General features: G+C 35.0%; 1 protein-coding gene across 3 annotated transcripts in view; it reads left to right on the top strand.

Annotated features, from left to right (window-relative positions):
- Window positions 1–14193, top strand: part of LOC148951250 (MTOR-associated protein MEAK7) — a 40109-nt gene extending 25916 nt beyond the window's left edge. For 2 of the 3 annotated variants that reach the window (XM_089090203.1, XM_089090204.1), the window contains exon 2: window positions 12621–14193. In XM_089090203.1, the coding sequence (XP_088946329.1) occupies window positions 12625–14043 (1419 nt within the window). In that variant the 5' untranslated portion in view covers window positions 12621–12624 and the 3' untranslated portion in view covers window positions 14044–14193. Of the gene's footprint in view, window positions 1–3256; window positions 3279–12620 lie in introns of those variants that run through there. The other variant, XM_089090205.1, reaches the window with a different exon arrangement.
- The last annotated feature ends 313 nt before the right edge of the window (window positions 14194–14506 follow it).

The following is a 14506-nucleotide window of genomic DNA, read 5'->3' as shown; positions in this document are numbered from 1 at the left end:
TAGGTTAGGCTAGGTTAGATTAACATATCTCCTTATGTAGTAGAATGGTCATACATATACACCAAAATTCTAGCTTAGCTACTTTTTGGTATCTTGGAAAGTGGTTAGGTTAGGAACATGAAACTTTCAGGGATGTGTCTACAAACTAAAGCATGTCCCAGGAAGTGAACATACCACTCAATGCCTTTTTTTACACTCTTTCTGAATATAATAATTGTTTTTGGTTTAAATTCAATTATAATGTCTTTACAGGCCTTACTGTGAAATCTATTACACAACCCAGAAAGAGAACCATTGGATTTGTAAAAATTTTCTTAATAAGTATATGACAAATTTGATTATTTTAACTCTATACAACACTAAAAAGTTTAAATCCACTGATAGTCAACAGTAGGGACTAATCATGGACAAACACTTTAGGCTTGAGCCCGCACTTGGTAAATTCTGCCCAATTTTTGACATGGTGTAAAAGTTAGTACAAAGTATACAAGTCATAGACAGACTCATTCATAAAGTTTTCCTAAATTGTAGCCAATAAATCCTATCTAGCCCTGCCCCAACTATCTATGTCATGTCAAAGATTTGCTTGAGCCCTCAAAGAGGCCAAAAGTGATACCTTATGCCATTTTATTTGTCAATGAAAAATGTTTACTAAAATTCTAAGAATAAGTAAGCTACTTCAAGACAATCATTAATATTTACATATCCCATTTGTAAAGCAGATTGCTTTACACCCTCTTTCCCCTCCTTGATGGATGCAGAGACCACTATGTATATGCCTACTATGTTCTACAATAGTATTACCCTTTTTTTCTTTATTATTTTACAGCAAGTATTTATCAGTCTGTTGATTTCTTCCCACTGATTGACTAGAGTGTGCTGTAAAATTATAGAGGAGAGTAGAGTTGCACTCTTTAAAGTGTAGTGGAACTAAAATTAATATTGTTCTTAATAAAAGGTAGAAAATGAGGAATGAACTGAAATGATGCCTTCTTAATAAAACAAGCCTTTTTATTCCCCCTAAAATTAGATTAATAAATCACAATAAACCAAACTTCAGTATTCTCAATAGTATGGATGTTTGTTTATTTACAGAATTTCCAAAATTACAGTTGCCACATAATTATAATACTGATGGATCTAATTATTAAACAAAGCAGGAGTGTGTTCTTTATCTTCTTTTGTGGATGGGGCACAACTTCTAAAAAGTGCAAAACATAGGTGAGTAATGATAAGAAATTACAAAAAAAAAAAAATGCAAGAATCTTGATATTTTGAGGGAAGCAATGGGCTCATAGTCCCTCACTTCATCTTTTTTACTAGAACAAATTTGCCCTTTTCCAGTATTTTAAATAGACTCAAGTTCAATAAAGTGAGACTGACAAATATGAGACTATGAAGTTACTTGTGGAGAGGATCTTCACCCTTTTTTAAGAGAGGGGAGACTAATAAACTTTGCTCCTCAAACTGTTTTATTTAAAAATCAAAAAACAAGAAATGGCATTTTGATACCCATGGCTCCAACGTTTTCACAAATAAAATCAGAGGGCATATACAGGGTTCTAATTTAGAGAGTTCTCAACTCTTTTTGGTCCACGAAAGTGGTCCAGACTTTCCCAATATCTCAAAGGTAGCCAAATGCTTATTACAATACAATGAACAAAACATACAGCAATGAAGAAATATATCACCTTTTATGTAGTTTTAACTTCATTAAAAATAAATTTTTTGTCATCTTACACTGTAGTCACTTGATCCCTACTAGACTAGGTGATGGTAATGAAAACCATTATTAATATAATATTTTGTGGTGATTATAAACTGACTAAGATATGTGAAAACAGCCAGGAAAAAACTGAAACAGAGCAGGTAAACTAAGAACAGGACATTTATTTCTGTTCTGTTTCTTTGATATAAACAGTAGAGAAACATGTACCCTAGAAACAAAACAGAAGCAATACCCATCTTTGTATTCATCTTTCTAAAATAGATGGTAGAAAAGATAAAAGTATCACTTTGTTTGAGGAATATCAAGTGTGAAGTCCTAGGGCCATTTTGCTTGCTATGCTTTATATGGTTTCCAATTTGGCATGTAATATGTAAAGATGATTTCTTTGGTACCTGGCCAGTCTAGCTTCTGTCAGATAGGCAATTGAAAGAGAGCTTAATGTGTTCAGGGAATTTAATTCCCTCTATAATTTGACTGAAGACTTGCAGTATTTCTAACAGCTGCTTTGACTTAGCCTCTATAATTTATAGCATTTAATAGACAGCAGATTAATATAACCAAAAACCTTTCCAATTCTAATATATTTTTGCCTAGGTGTAACTTTTAATATATCCCTGGATAAAAGTTCAAATAGCTAGTAATCAAATATTAAATTTTTTCCAATAACTTCAAAAATTGAAAGCATTATACCAAATAATAAATATGAATACAGATGCAATAACTCCCATACTTCTAATTGAGAATTGTATATAAAACCAATAGATCTTCATGCTGATGAGGTTTTAAGGTTAAAAAAGATTACAGTTTTGGAACAAATTAACAAGATTTTGGATACATTCTTTTATGTTGAGGATAAGTAATTACTCCAACTCCAACACTTCATTCTAACTAGAGAAAAAAAGAATTGACTTCAGATTAAAGAATCATTATTTATTCATTTTTGTATGACTTACTTCACTTAAGTCCCATCCATCCTTGAAGGTTGTTTTGGGGCCTCTTCATTCAGTATGTTATTGACGTGGCATCTGTATGATCATTTATCTTCAGACTGGCATAGAATTTGCAGAAGGTTGAGTGTAGAGAAGTTGTCTTTCCATCTCTTTGGGGGCCGACCTCTGGGGCAAGAACCATGCATGTGACCATGGAAGACTATTTTCAGAACAGGGGAATTTTCCATACGCTGGATGTGACCTAGCCACCTAGGTTGTTGCAGTTTTATTTTATCAAGTATGGTGTGTTTAATATTGAGGCTTTCAAACAGCCTAAGATGAGAGTTCCTGTTTAGGTACGTAATGCCCACAATACTGTGAAGTGACTTTGTTTCGAATGTGGCTTGGCGATGTTGGTCATCTGTTTTTAGGGTCCATGATTCACAAGCGTAATTGGCATTGAGGATAATCAGTGTGTTGAAGAGTCTTGTTTTTAGCCGTTTTGACAAATTCTTGTTCCTCCAGATCAGCATCAAGGCTTTAAAGCTAGAGTTGGCAAGTGCCAGGTGCCTCTTAATATCTATTGAGTGGTTGTTATCAGACGTTATAAGACTACCAAGGTAGGGGAAACCTTCGACCCATTCTGTGTTGTCACCACTGAGCTGGCTGTTTGAGCTTTCTTTGTTTTCAGGCTTTTGTGATTAGAGCATGGCTTTTGTCTTTGAGGAACTGATGGTCATTCTAAAGCAGCTGCTGGTTGATGGAATGTTGTTGGCCTGGGACTGAAGATCCCCAAGGCTCTCATTTATTTAGTCTCTATTTTCTGCATAAGCTAATTTATCCAATGAGTTCCCTCTGAAGTTTATACAATCAATCTTTCTATATAGAAGGCGTTGTCGTAGAAACTTAAAAACAGGCACATTCAACTGGAAATTCAATGCTACTGGCCTTTTTAATCGTCGACCGCGTTTTGTGGGCAACTAGCCCCCCCCCCCCTCCACCCCCATACTTCCCCCACACACCTCCCTTCAAAATTTTGAGATAGCTATTTTGTTCAGCGTAGTTGATTTCCAGATGGAAAATGTTTTTGAGGAGGACAATCCCTCACAACCCTTAGGTCAAGGGTTTTTAAGTTATGCCCTGGGGGCACAAAAGTTCAACCCTTTTCCTGAGGGCTGTGGGGGTTGTCATATCATCAAAGACATAGTTTCTGGATCTTTCAATTACGTTGACCAAAATCGCTATCTCAAAATTTTGATTAGATGTGTTTAGGGAAAGGGTGGGCATGTGAGGTGGGTTAGTTGCCCTCCAATCACTTTCAACTATTAAAAAGGGAACTAGCCCTTTCAATTTCCAATCGAATGAGCTCTTTTGTAAGTTTCTACTGCAACAAATGGTCATCTCAAAATCTCTATCAGATGCATTTCGGGAAAATACGAGGTGTGGGAGGAGAGTATCCACCCTCCAATCACTCTGAATCTCAAAAAGGGCACTAGAAATTCTGATTAGCAATTGAATGAGGCCTTTCCGAAGTTTATACAATCACCCTTTCTATATAAACCTTATATGCTCCCAGGGCCGGACCTTTCAATTACGTTGAACAAAATGGCTATCTCACAGATTTGATTGGATGTTTTTGGGGAAACGGTGGGGGTGGGAGGAGGGGTGGTTTGCCCTCCAATCACTTTCGACTATTATAAAGGGCGCTTGCCCTTTCAATTTCCAATTGAATGAGCTCTTTTGAAGTTTCTTTGACAACAAATGGCCATCTTAAAATTTCTATCAGATGCATTTTGGGAAAATACGAGGTTGGGGGGGGGGGGGGAACCCACCTTCCCATCACTCTGAAAATACGAGGTGTGGGAGGGGGTATCCACCCTCTGATCACTCTTAATCTTAAAAACGTAGTAGAACCTCTACTACCTTTTGGTGGGTAGAAATATACCCACCTTCCCATAACTCTGAATCTCCAAAATTGCACTAAAACTTCTGACTAGCAATCCAATGAGCCCCCTCCAATGATTATACAATCACCCTTTCTATATAGACCTTATATGCCCCCATGGCATAACTTATAACCCTTGCCCTGAGGACTGTAAGGGGATTTTCTTCCTCAAATACATAATTTCAGGACTTTTCAACTACGTTGAACAAAATGGCTATGTCAAAATTTTGATTGGATGTGTTCGGGGAAATAGTGGGCATAGGAGGGGGGTTAGTTGTCCTCCAATCACTTTTGACTATTAAGAAAGGCACTAGCCCTCTCAGTTTCCAATCAAATGAGCTCTTTTTAAAATTGTTAAGACAACTTATTTTATACAAAGTTCCCTGGTCTAAAAAAAAAAAAAAAAAAAAAACATTGTGCCCACATTGCTCTTTACTTAGGCAGTGCTCTTGCACTGCCTATGATTATTTGGAGAACTTGTTTTTTTCTATTACGCCAAAAATTGCAATTAACTGCCAAGAATGATTTTGAGCTTGATTTATTTCTGATAATTTCTGGGTAAATAAAATGGATTCACTTTTTTTTACATCTTCTTTTAGCATTTTGGAAAAAAATTAAATCTAGTTATTCCTATTTGTCAATTCTTTGTTTCTTTTGGTTCCAGGGTATCCGAAGAAAGGTTCTAAATTATTCAATGTGCCCATTGTTCACATATAACCTAGTATTTGTTATTGGAAAATCTACGGACATTTTTTAGGGTGGGATTTTTGCAGGGGGGATTTCAACAAAAAGTTTTCCATATAATGGAAAGTTTCTGGGCGAACTTTCTAGGAGAAATTTTACAGGGGGAGGGGGATTTCCTGACATTATTTGAAAAACCGTCACAATAAATTTGAACTGGAAGTAAGGAGCAGCATTGAAACTTAGAACAGACAGAAATTATTCCTTATGTGAGGGGCTGCCCTGTCCCCCAAGACTAAAAAATTAAACAGATCATGGAAGTATTGCTTCTACATTAAATTTAAATTAAAAATGGACAAAAATCAATTTTAAAAAACAAAATTCTTCTGAAAGAAGTAAAGAGCAAAGTTGAAACTTAAAACGAAGAAAAATAGTTGCTTCACAGTCTATCTAACATATTTCGATAAAACTAGTGCAAATAAACCAACTGATCATATTTCCGTATGTTTGTATGATTATAGAAAACTAGTGCTTTACTGAAAACGCAAAAGCCAGGTATAAAAAACAAGAATTTCGATTTAGGAGTCAACAGTGAATACTTAGCCCAATCATGACAAACTCAATCGATAAAGCTTTTCATAGCCTTACACCAGGTGTGATATCAGTAACTTTCAGTATACAATTAAAATTTTCTTAAAAACTTAAGCATAAAAATAAATAGAATTTTAATATACGCAAAGTCATTAAACAGCATATAAAAATAATGGATTGGTGTAACATCTTGATCTCACCAGCTATAATACCAGTCGTCAGTAATATACAATCTTAAATTGTAGAAACACGCTTAAGTATTACTCAAAATGAAGGACAAATAAACCATAATATGAATGCCTGAAATCTGGTTATTTCTCTCTCTCTGCAACAGAGAGTTTCAAGTTATGATAAAATTCTAAAGCTAGTCTATATTCTTAATACTATCAAAATGGCTTCACTTTCGACTTGTCTACAAAATAAACATGGAATGTCCTTCTCAGAACCAAAACAAGAGCCAATCATTGGACTAAGCTTATTATGCAGAAATGATACCAAATTAAAAGAAACAAATTAAGCAACAATCCCAAAATGCTTAATTTTTATACTGTAAAAAGTATCCTTAATCGGTTTGCTTTTACTCTATCAGAACTCCCATATTGTTTTCAGCAAAGCGCTAGTTTTCAATAATCATACAAACATATGGAAATATGATATAGACTATATAGAGTGCAAAGCAATAATATATATTTGTTTTAAGTTTCAACTTTGTTCTTTACCTCCCCAGAAAAGTTTTTTTTTTTTTAATAAATAACCTAAAGACTAGACATAACACAATTTAGAAAAGACTAAAAGGTTTATTAAAAAGTTAATTTAGTGAATAATTATCTATATTAATGATAAAAACAGTAAGTTGTCCTTGATGTTTGATTTGTATGCATCTTAAGTTGTATCTCTAGAAATCTTTTTTATTAAAGATTGATAAAGCTAATAAATCTAAGTGAGATTGCGTCTGAAAGCGTAGATATTATTGCAGCGAAGCTACAACCTAGTATAATAGAATATCTATAAAAATCATAGAATGGTTTGCTTACATTAAAGTTCCTTAAATTAAAAGATGAATGCTAACCTTTTTTTTACATTACTCTTGATGCTACCGTCTCACCCAAAAACTAAGTAAAAATAAGCTCTCAAATCCTTCACGCATATATAGCTGTCAAATAACTCAATTTATCCCGATGCTTTCTCTGAATAACTTAAGGATCTATAAACCGGCCTTCGAGGTTTGTTAATACTCGGCTAAAAGCAATTTTCAAAGTATGTACTTAAGTTGTAATTAAAGTTTTTGCACTTCTAAAAAATATTCCTATTTTAATTAAACGGCTCTTGTGATTCAGGAGTCGTTTATAAAAAAAGGACAAACAGTCAAACTTTTGCGTGAAGAGCAAGGTATTTAGGAGGGGGGCAATACCTTCATATACTGAATAATTTCTGTTCGGTTTGAGTTTTATTATTGCTCCTTAATTTCAGTTGAAAAAACTCTTTTTTCATTTAATTTCTTATTGTTTTTCAAATAATGCTGGTAAATCTGGCTCACCTCCCATGTAAAATTCCCTCCCCTAACGGGAAACTCCTCTGTGTAAAGTTCCTCCCATGTTAAATACCCTCCCCCCATAAAATTTATTGGGGACGATACAGTCTGAAAAATTCTACTTATCATACTTTGATTTGAAAAGACTTTAATTTCTAGTCGTTTTTCAGGTAACTCTGGAAATCCCTCCTGCCTTGGAATTTTTTTCCCGGAAATCCAAACCCGCTGAAACTTTCCCCAGGACAATTCCACCGGAATATCTCCATGTGAAAAACTGAGTTGGCAAAGAGAAAGTTAATACAGATAAAAAGAATTTTATGTAGGAATTCTGTCAAGATTTCCCTGGAAATTTTCCCTTACGAAAAATTCTCCCTTTGGAAATTGATGTAAACATGAAAATTCTCCCGTGGGATTTTTATCAAGATTCCTCGACTTTTAGGTGGCGTTTTCCCTCTATTTCCAAAATCAGGCAAATTTTCTCGGGCTCGTAGCTTTTGATGGTTAACACTAAACTTAACGACCCTTATATATCTTGAACGAGAACAATACGGCAACTCTTTTGATGCATCTATTGATATCAAAATTTGAGTTTTTACTGTTTCGGCTACTACTGAGCCGAGTCGCTCCTTACCTACAGTTTGTTACCACGAACTGTTTGATTTTGGTCAGTAAATTTATAAGCTAGTATTATCGAGACAAGACAATATTTTTCAAGGAGATCTTATGCTAAAAGGCTTTTGACTTCCAATTATTACATATGTGAATTTGACCAAGTGTGCCCTAAGATACCTTTGTGTAAATTAATTTGTTTTCTGAAGTTAGAACTACGATTGCGAACCTGGAAATGCAAATGTAGTGTTGTAAAGTAAGAAAATCGTAGAATTTCCAATATTATGGTCAGATCAAGTCAGGTTCTGGAGAAGAGGTCTATTATAAATTTATTTCTTATCAACCGCAGTTTTCAGACAGTTCGTGGTAACAAACTGTAAGTAAGGAGCGACCCGGCTCAATGGTAACCGAAACTCCAAAAAACAGAATTTTGATACCAATAGATACGTCAAAAGAATCGGATTTTTATACTGATTTCTAATATGTAACTTTCATCAAGTTTAGTCTTACCCATCAAAAGCTATGAACCTGGAAAACGCCTTATTTTTGTAAAAAGGGGGAAACACCCCCTAAAAGTAATAGAATCTTAATGAAAATCACACCATCAGATTCAGCGTATCAGAAAACCCTACTGTAGAGGTTTCAAGCTCCGATCTGCAAAAATGTAAAATTTTGCATATTTTTGCCAGAAGAAAGATCACGGATGCGTGTTAATTTTTTTTTTTTTTTCAGGAGTGATCGTATCGATCCAGTGGTCCTAGAATATCACAAGAAGGCAAATTCGAACGGAAACTAAAAGTTCAAGTGCCCTTTTTAAGCGACCAAAAAAATTGGAGGGCAACTAGGCCCCCTCCCATGCTCATTCTTTTCTCAAATTCACCCGATAAAAACTTTGAGATAGCCATTTTGTTTAGCATAGTCGAAAATCTAATAATTATGTCTTTGAAGATGACTTAATGCCCCACAGTCCCCAGAGAAGAGCTGCAAGCTATGAACTTTGCCCATTGTTTACATATAGTATTGGTTATTGGGAAGTATACTTACGTTTTTAGGAGGGATTTTTTCTAGTAGGGAGGCGGGGAAAGGGGATTACGTGGGAGGAACTTTCCATGGAGGATGTTTTCATGGGGGAATTGGCGTTTCTCTGAAGGGGGCGCCGGATTTCCCGCCATTTTTTAAAAAACGATCAGAAATTAAATAGAAAAACAAGTTTTTTCAACTGAACGTAAGGTGCAAAATTAAAAATTAAAACGGACATAAATTATTATGTATGTGAGGGGGTTTGTCCCCTAGTTTATACCCTGCTCTTTACGCTAAAGCTTTTTTTTAGTACTTTCAAAAGCGCTATCTATTCTAATTAAACGGCCTTTATCATTCGAGGGTGATTCTTAAAGAATTGGAACAAAATTCGAACTTTAGCGTAAAGAGCGAAATATTGACTAGGGGGCAAACCCCCTCATATACTTAATAATTTCTGTTCGTTTTAAGTTTTAATGTGACTCCTAACTTTCAGTTGAAAAAACTTGTTTTTTTTTTATTTAATCTCTAGGTAGATCCAATGCCTACCCTTAAGGATAGGGAAAGTTGTTTCAAACAGTTCATGGTGACGAACTGTAAGTAACGAGCGACTCGGCCCAATAGCTACCAAAGCTCTAAAAACAAATTTTGACAACAATAGACACATCAAAAGAATTGGCGTTTATGCTAATTCAAAATCACAGTTTATAGAATTATCCAGTAAGTTTATCGCAGATCATTTCTGGTCTTCGTTCTCGGTGCGAACAAAAAGCTCCTCCCACTTATTTCTTCACTTATGGATCAGTGTGTTTGCGTCAATCAATGAGAAATGGTTACAAAGTGCATTATTCGTAATAGCGGGTTTCCACTTATTTCCGATTGTTTCGTGTCTGACTTGTCTACCCGGGAAAAGATCTGATACCGCTTATGTTTATATCTGCAAAAACGTTCTCCGGAGCTCTCGCACCCCGGTCGGGTTTTTATAATGGGTGAGATAGGGAATGATCATACTGGATAATTATATAAACTGTGTTCAAAATATTCAAAATTCTTTAGGTTTAATGTTACCCATCAAAAGCCACGAGCCTGATAAGATTTGTATATTATTTTTTTAAAGGGGGGGGGGAATATCCCGAAAGAGTCAATGAATTTTAATGAAAATCGCACCATTAGATTCAGCATATCCGAGAACGCCATTGCAGAGATTCCAAGCACCTATCTAAAAATGTGCAATTTGTATTATTTTTTTTTTGCCAAAAGAAAGATCACAGATGTGTGTTTTTCTTTTTTTGTTGTTTTTTAAGGGGGTGATCGCATGGAAGCAATGATCCTAGGAGATCGGGAGAGTTCTACTGCCCTTTTTAAGTGTCCAAAAGTTTGGAGGGAAGCTACCCCCCCCCCTCCAACGCCCCTTTTTTCTCTGAAGATATCTGATAAAAAAAAAATTGAGATAGCCACTTAATTCAGCATAGCTGAAAGGTCAAATGACAATGCCCTCGGGGATGACATGATCCCCCGTAGTCGCTGGGGGTAGGATTGTAAGCTATGCAGTTTCCTCATTGTTCCCATTATTTCACGGGGAGAATTTTCCATGGAGAGAGAAGTTTTGCGGGGGAGTTTTTCAGGGGAAATTTTACACGGGAGGAGAGAAGGGGATTTTGTGACACTATTTGAAAAACAATCAGAAACTGAATAAAAAAGCATTTTTTTTTCAACTGCAATTAAAGAGCAACATTAATACTTAAAACGAACAGAAATTATTCCATATATGAGGGGAACTTCCCCTTCCTCAACAATTGCTCTTTACAATAAAGTTAAACTTTCTGCCACAATTATTTAAGGTACACTGCTCACCTACAAGCTCCCTCGAATTTCAATGAGAAATATTTTTAAAGAACCTTAAGATTTTAGTGTAAAGTGTGAAAGTTGAGGAAGGGGCAGCCACCTCATCTAAAGAAGAATACATGTTTTTTTTTAATTCAAATTTGGTTTTATTTTAATTAAAATAAAAAGCAGTTGATTCTTATTTTTGCTTTTTTCGAGTTAAATTAAAATAACCTCTTGCATCTAATCGCGCTCTAAGGCACCATCTTCGAGGATTTTTTCTTACCAGTCTATACACAAAGTGGTTGTTTTGTTGAAATTTGTATTTTGTTTAAGCTTTGTGGTTTTCATATTATTTAGTCATCTCATGTGACATGAACTAACATGTTTTTTTACTAGTAAATTGTATTCTGGTTTATTTAACTCACTAATGTTAATGCTTTATTTGTATATTGTAATGTAGTGTTAATGCTATTGTGCGTGCTACATATGATGTATATATCCCAATAAGTCTCAATAAGATAATTTATCGTTATTTTTTTTAATATGTAAAAGATCCATGAATTTCTCTTTGTTTTATGATTGGTCCATTTGAAACAAAATAAAATAGAGATTAAAGTCTTTTGAATTGTCAGCATTTATTGTCTCGTGAAATGTCTCAATTTGGTCCCTAATCCGCGAATATTACAAAATTCTCATGTGTTATTTGCTTTTGTAATGCTGATAACTTAGGGCAGTAATTTCTTTTAAAACACTATACTACTTCAACTTTTGATTATTTCCATTAGCTACGTATGTAGAACACCCCTTCTCAAACGAAACTCAAAACTTCTTTGTGGAATTGTTTGTTGTTAATTTGTAGAAATTGAATACAAGGAACCTTATAGTTTAAATAAAATGTAAACTAAGAGCTGCAATTTAAGAAAAATTAATTATTTTGCTTGTCCTAATCTAGCACGTATTACGGTACTTACGTGTTATCCAGACCACACTCGAGAAGTTTAATCTGTTTAAAACAAGTTTCTCTGTCTATATTAGGAGACAATTAGCTTAGCCTAAGTGAAATAAACTACTATGCAAGTATATTTTAATTAAATATTTAATATATACAGTTGGTTAAATTAGGTTATGTATCTAATATAATAAGTTCTGGACGACCTGCTTTCTATAATTCTCTGTTGTAGTTGCCATAGTTTCGTTACTAAAGTATATTTTCATCGGATTTTGGTACATTTCATTATGATTGTCTAGCTTCACTTCTTGAGTGTGGTTGGGATAACACGTAAGTACCCATATTACCTGCAAAACACATGTTTTAGCAATTACAGTTTGGAGTTACTAAGTTGCCTGTAGAGTAAAGACAAACAATATGTTTTTAACAAGATAGATCTAGCAAGAAAAGTACGCAGGTTTTCTCGATTTTGCAGACGTCGTGAATCCATAGAATAGGGCCAATGATCAAACGCTGTGGATTTTAATCGGAGCTTGTTTTTGCAGTGAATGCATTTGTTTTGGATTGGAGATTTCACAGTTATTATGGACCTGGTACCATCTTTTTGAGTGTGTGTTTTTTTTTTGGCTTTTTCTTCTTCTTTTTGCCGAAAGTGCTATGTAATGAAACATATGGTAAATCTACTTTTGAAAATCTTGAAAAATCGTAAGATTTCTAATTAAAAACTTATTTTTTATCTTCTGGCTTCTATTTCGGTTCTGACGTGCTATCTTTGTGTACAAAAGATAAACCGTGTTTTCTATATTTTCTAGGATAATGGGAGCAACTCAAAGCAAAGAGATAGAAAAAGACTTGTCACTTTTAAGTGATGAAGACAGACAAACTATTGCTATACTTTTTGGGACTGACAAACTAGATCACCTGTCTACAGTTCCTAGAAGCAAAATATTTGAACAGCTGACCGAAACTTGCAGCAAAGAGAATGAATTATTTGTTGAAAGGTTTTGTGACATACTCTCTGAATATACAACAGGTGGAACTCATATAACCCTTAAAAATTACATAAAGTATGCTGTGAGGCTATTAAAGGGACCAGCTGAAGGAAAGGCTTCCGTTGTAATCTACTTGGCTTCTGGTCAAAGTGAATTTGCAACAAGCAAGGATATAATCAACTATTTGAAGACTATCGCTTCACTTTTCAAACTGTTCTCATCTTTGGAACCATCTTTTAAGAGCTGGGAGAATTATATGATGGATGAAGATCCTATGATTGAGAATTTCTGTCAATATTTGGGGCGTGACTTATTTTTCCAAGATATACCATCTAAAGAAAGAAGCACTTTGAAAGAAATTCCAGACAAAAATTTTAAGGAACTGGAAGTCAGTGAGTGGTTAATTCATAACCATGTTTTGGCCGAAATTCACTCAATGCTTTTTACAAGATTTTTTAATATGTCAACTCCCAATGTCGTTGCTCCTCTGATTCCTTTGTGCATGGTCCAAGCAAATTCAGGCTACAAAAAATTCCTGTCTTTTTCCGAAATTATATTTGTAAATACGGCCATTCCTCTTGAAGTGCGAGACACTTGGAGACTTTTATATTCCACTTCTGCACATGGGGAAAGTTTTTCAACTTTGTTTGGAAATATCTTAGAAAAGGGGCCATCACTGGTCTTTGTGGAGGATACTCATGGTCATAGGTTTGGTGGCTTTGCTGCTGAGGACTGGAGGGTCAACCCACACTTTTACGGAAAACCTACTGCGTTTTTATTTAGTGTCAAGCCACTTATGGCCACTTTCGGTTGTACGGGTTATAACGAGCATTATCAGTATTTCAACATAAAATGTCATACATTTCCCAATGGATTGGGCTTTGGAGGTCAGTTGGAATACTTTTGTCTTTGGATTGATAGTGATTTCGGAAAAGGTTATTGTTCTCCAAGTAGCTCCACGTATGGAAATCCGCAGTTGTCTCATGAGAAAGAATTTAAAGTTCAGCATTTAGAGATTTGGGGTGTTGGAATTGAACCCAAGAAAGAAGTGACAGAGAAAGTAAGCATATTGGATGTTGATATGGAAGCAGCTGCTATGCTCAAAGTCACTGGAAAGACTCCAGTTAGTGAAGGTCTAAGAGATACCGCTACTTCAGATCAACCTGGCGAAAAAGAACTTCCACCTCTCGATACAGCATTGTACGGGTCCAGTCCTCCTCAAACATCAAGATACAATCACTAGTATTATTTTTTTATTTGTTATTTTGGCTGTGCCTTTCCTTATTTGAGTGAAAAGTTTTTACTGATTTTTTTATAGTTGCAGTAGTGTCTTGTTTTTTATTGTTTGTTTTTGGTTCTTCTTTTTATGAATTGTAATATAAATTAATCAGAATTGCGTGCTACTAGTTTAATATGACACCGAATTAATGCTATATCCTGGGGCTTCTCGGAGTTCAGTCCTCCGTCATCAACCATCGTTTTACCAGATCTTGCCTTGGTAACTACACGTAGTTACCTTTATGGTAACTACACCGAATAGTACGTTTTTAGGCATTCTATAAACTGATAAGTCCACTTCATCTCTTCATGTAAAATCCCTGTCCAGCAGAAATAATTTTTGTGAATGGCCCTGTCCAAAGAGATTACATCTGTAAAGAGAGGAAATATGCAGCTTTAACTTGGAATCATATATTAGGTACGGTAGC

The sequence above is a fragment of the Artemia sp. Qi Xiang Cuo genome, chromosome 6 (genome assembly GCF_049724085.1).
Source record: "Artemia sp. Qi Xiang Cuo chromosome 6, ASM4972408v1, whole genome shotgun sequence".
In the NCBI taxonomy this organism is placed as follows: Eukaryota; Metazoa; Arthropoda; class Branchiopoda; order Anostraca; family Artemiidae; genus Artemia; species Artemia sp. Qi Xiang Cuo.
The sequence above is the reverse complement of the archived record's forward strand: the minus strand, read 5'-3'. Positions and strand labels throughout refer to the sequence as shown.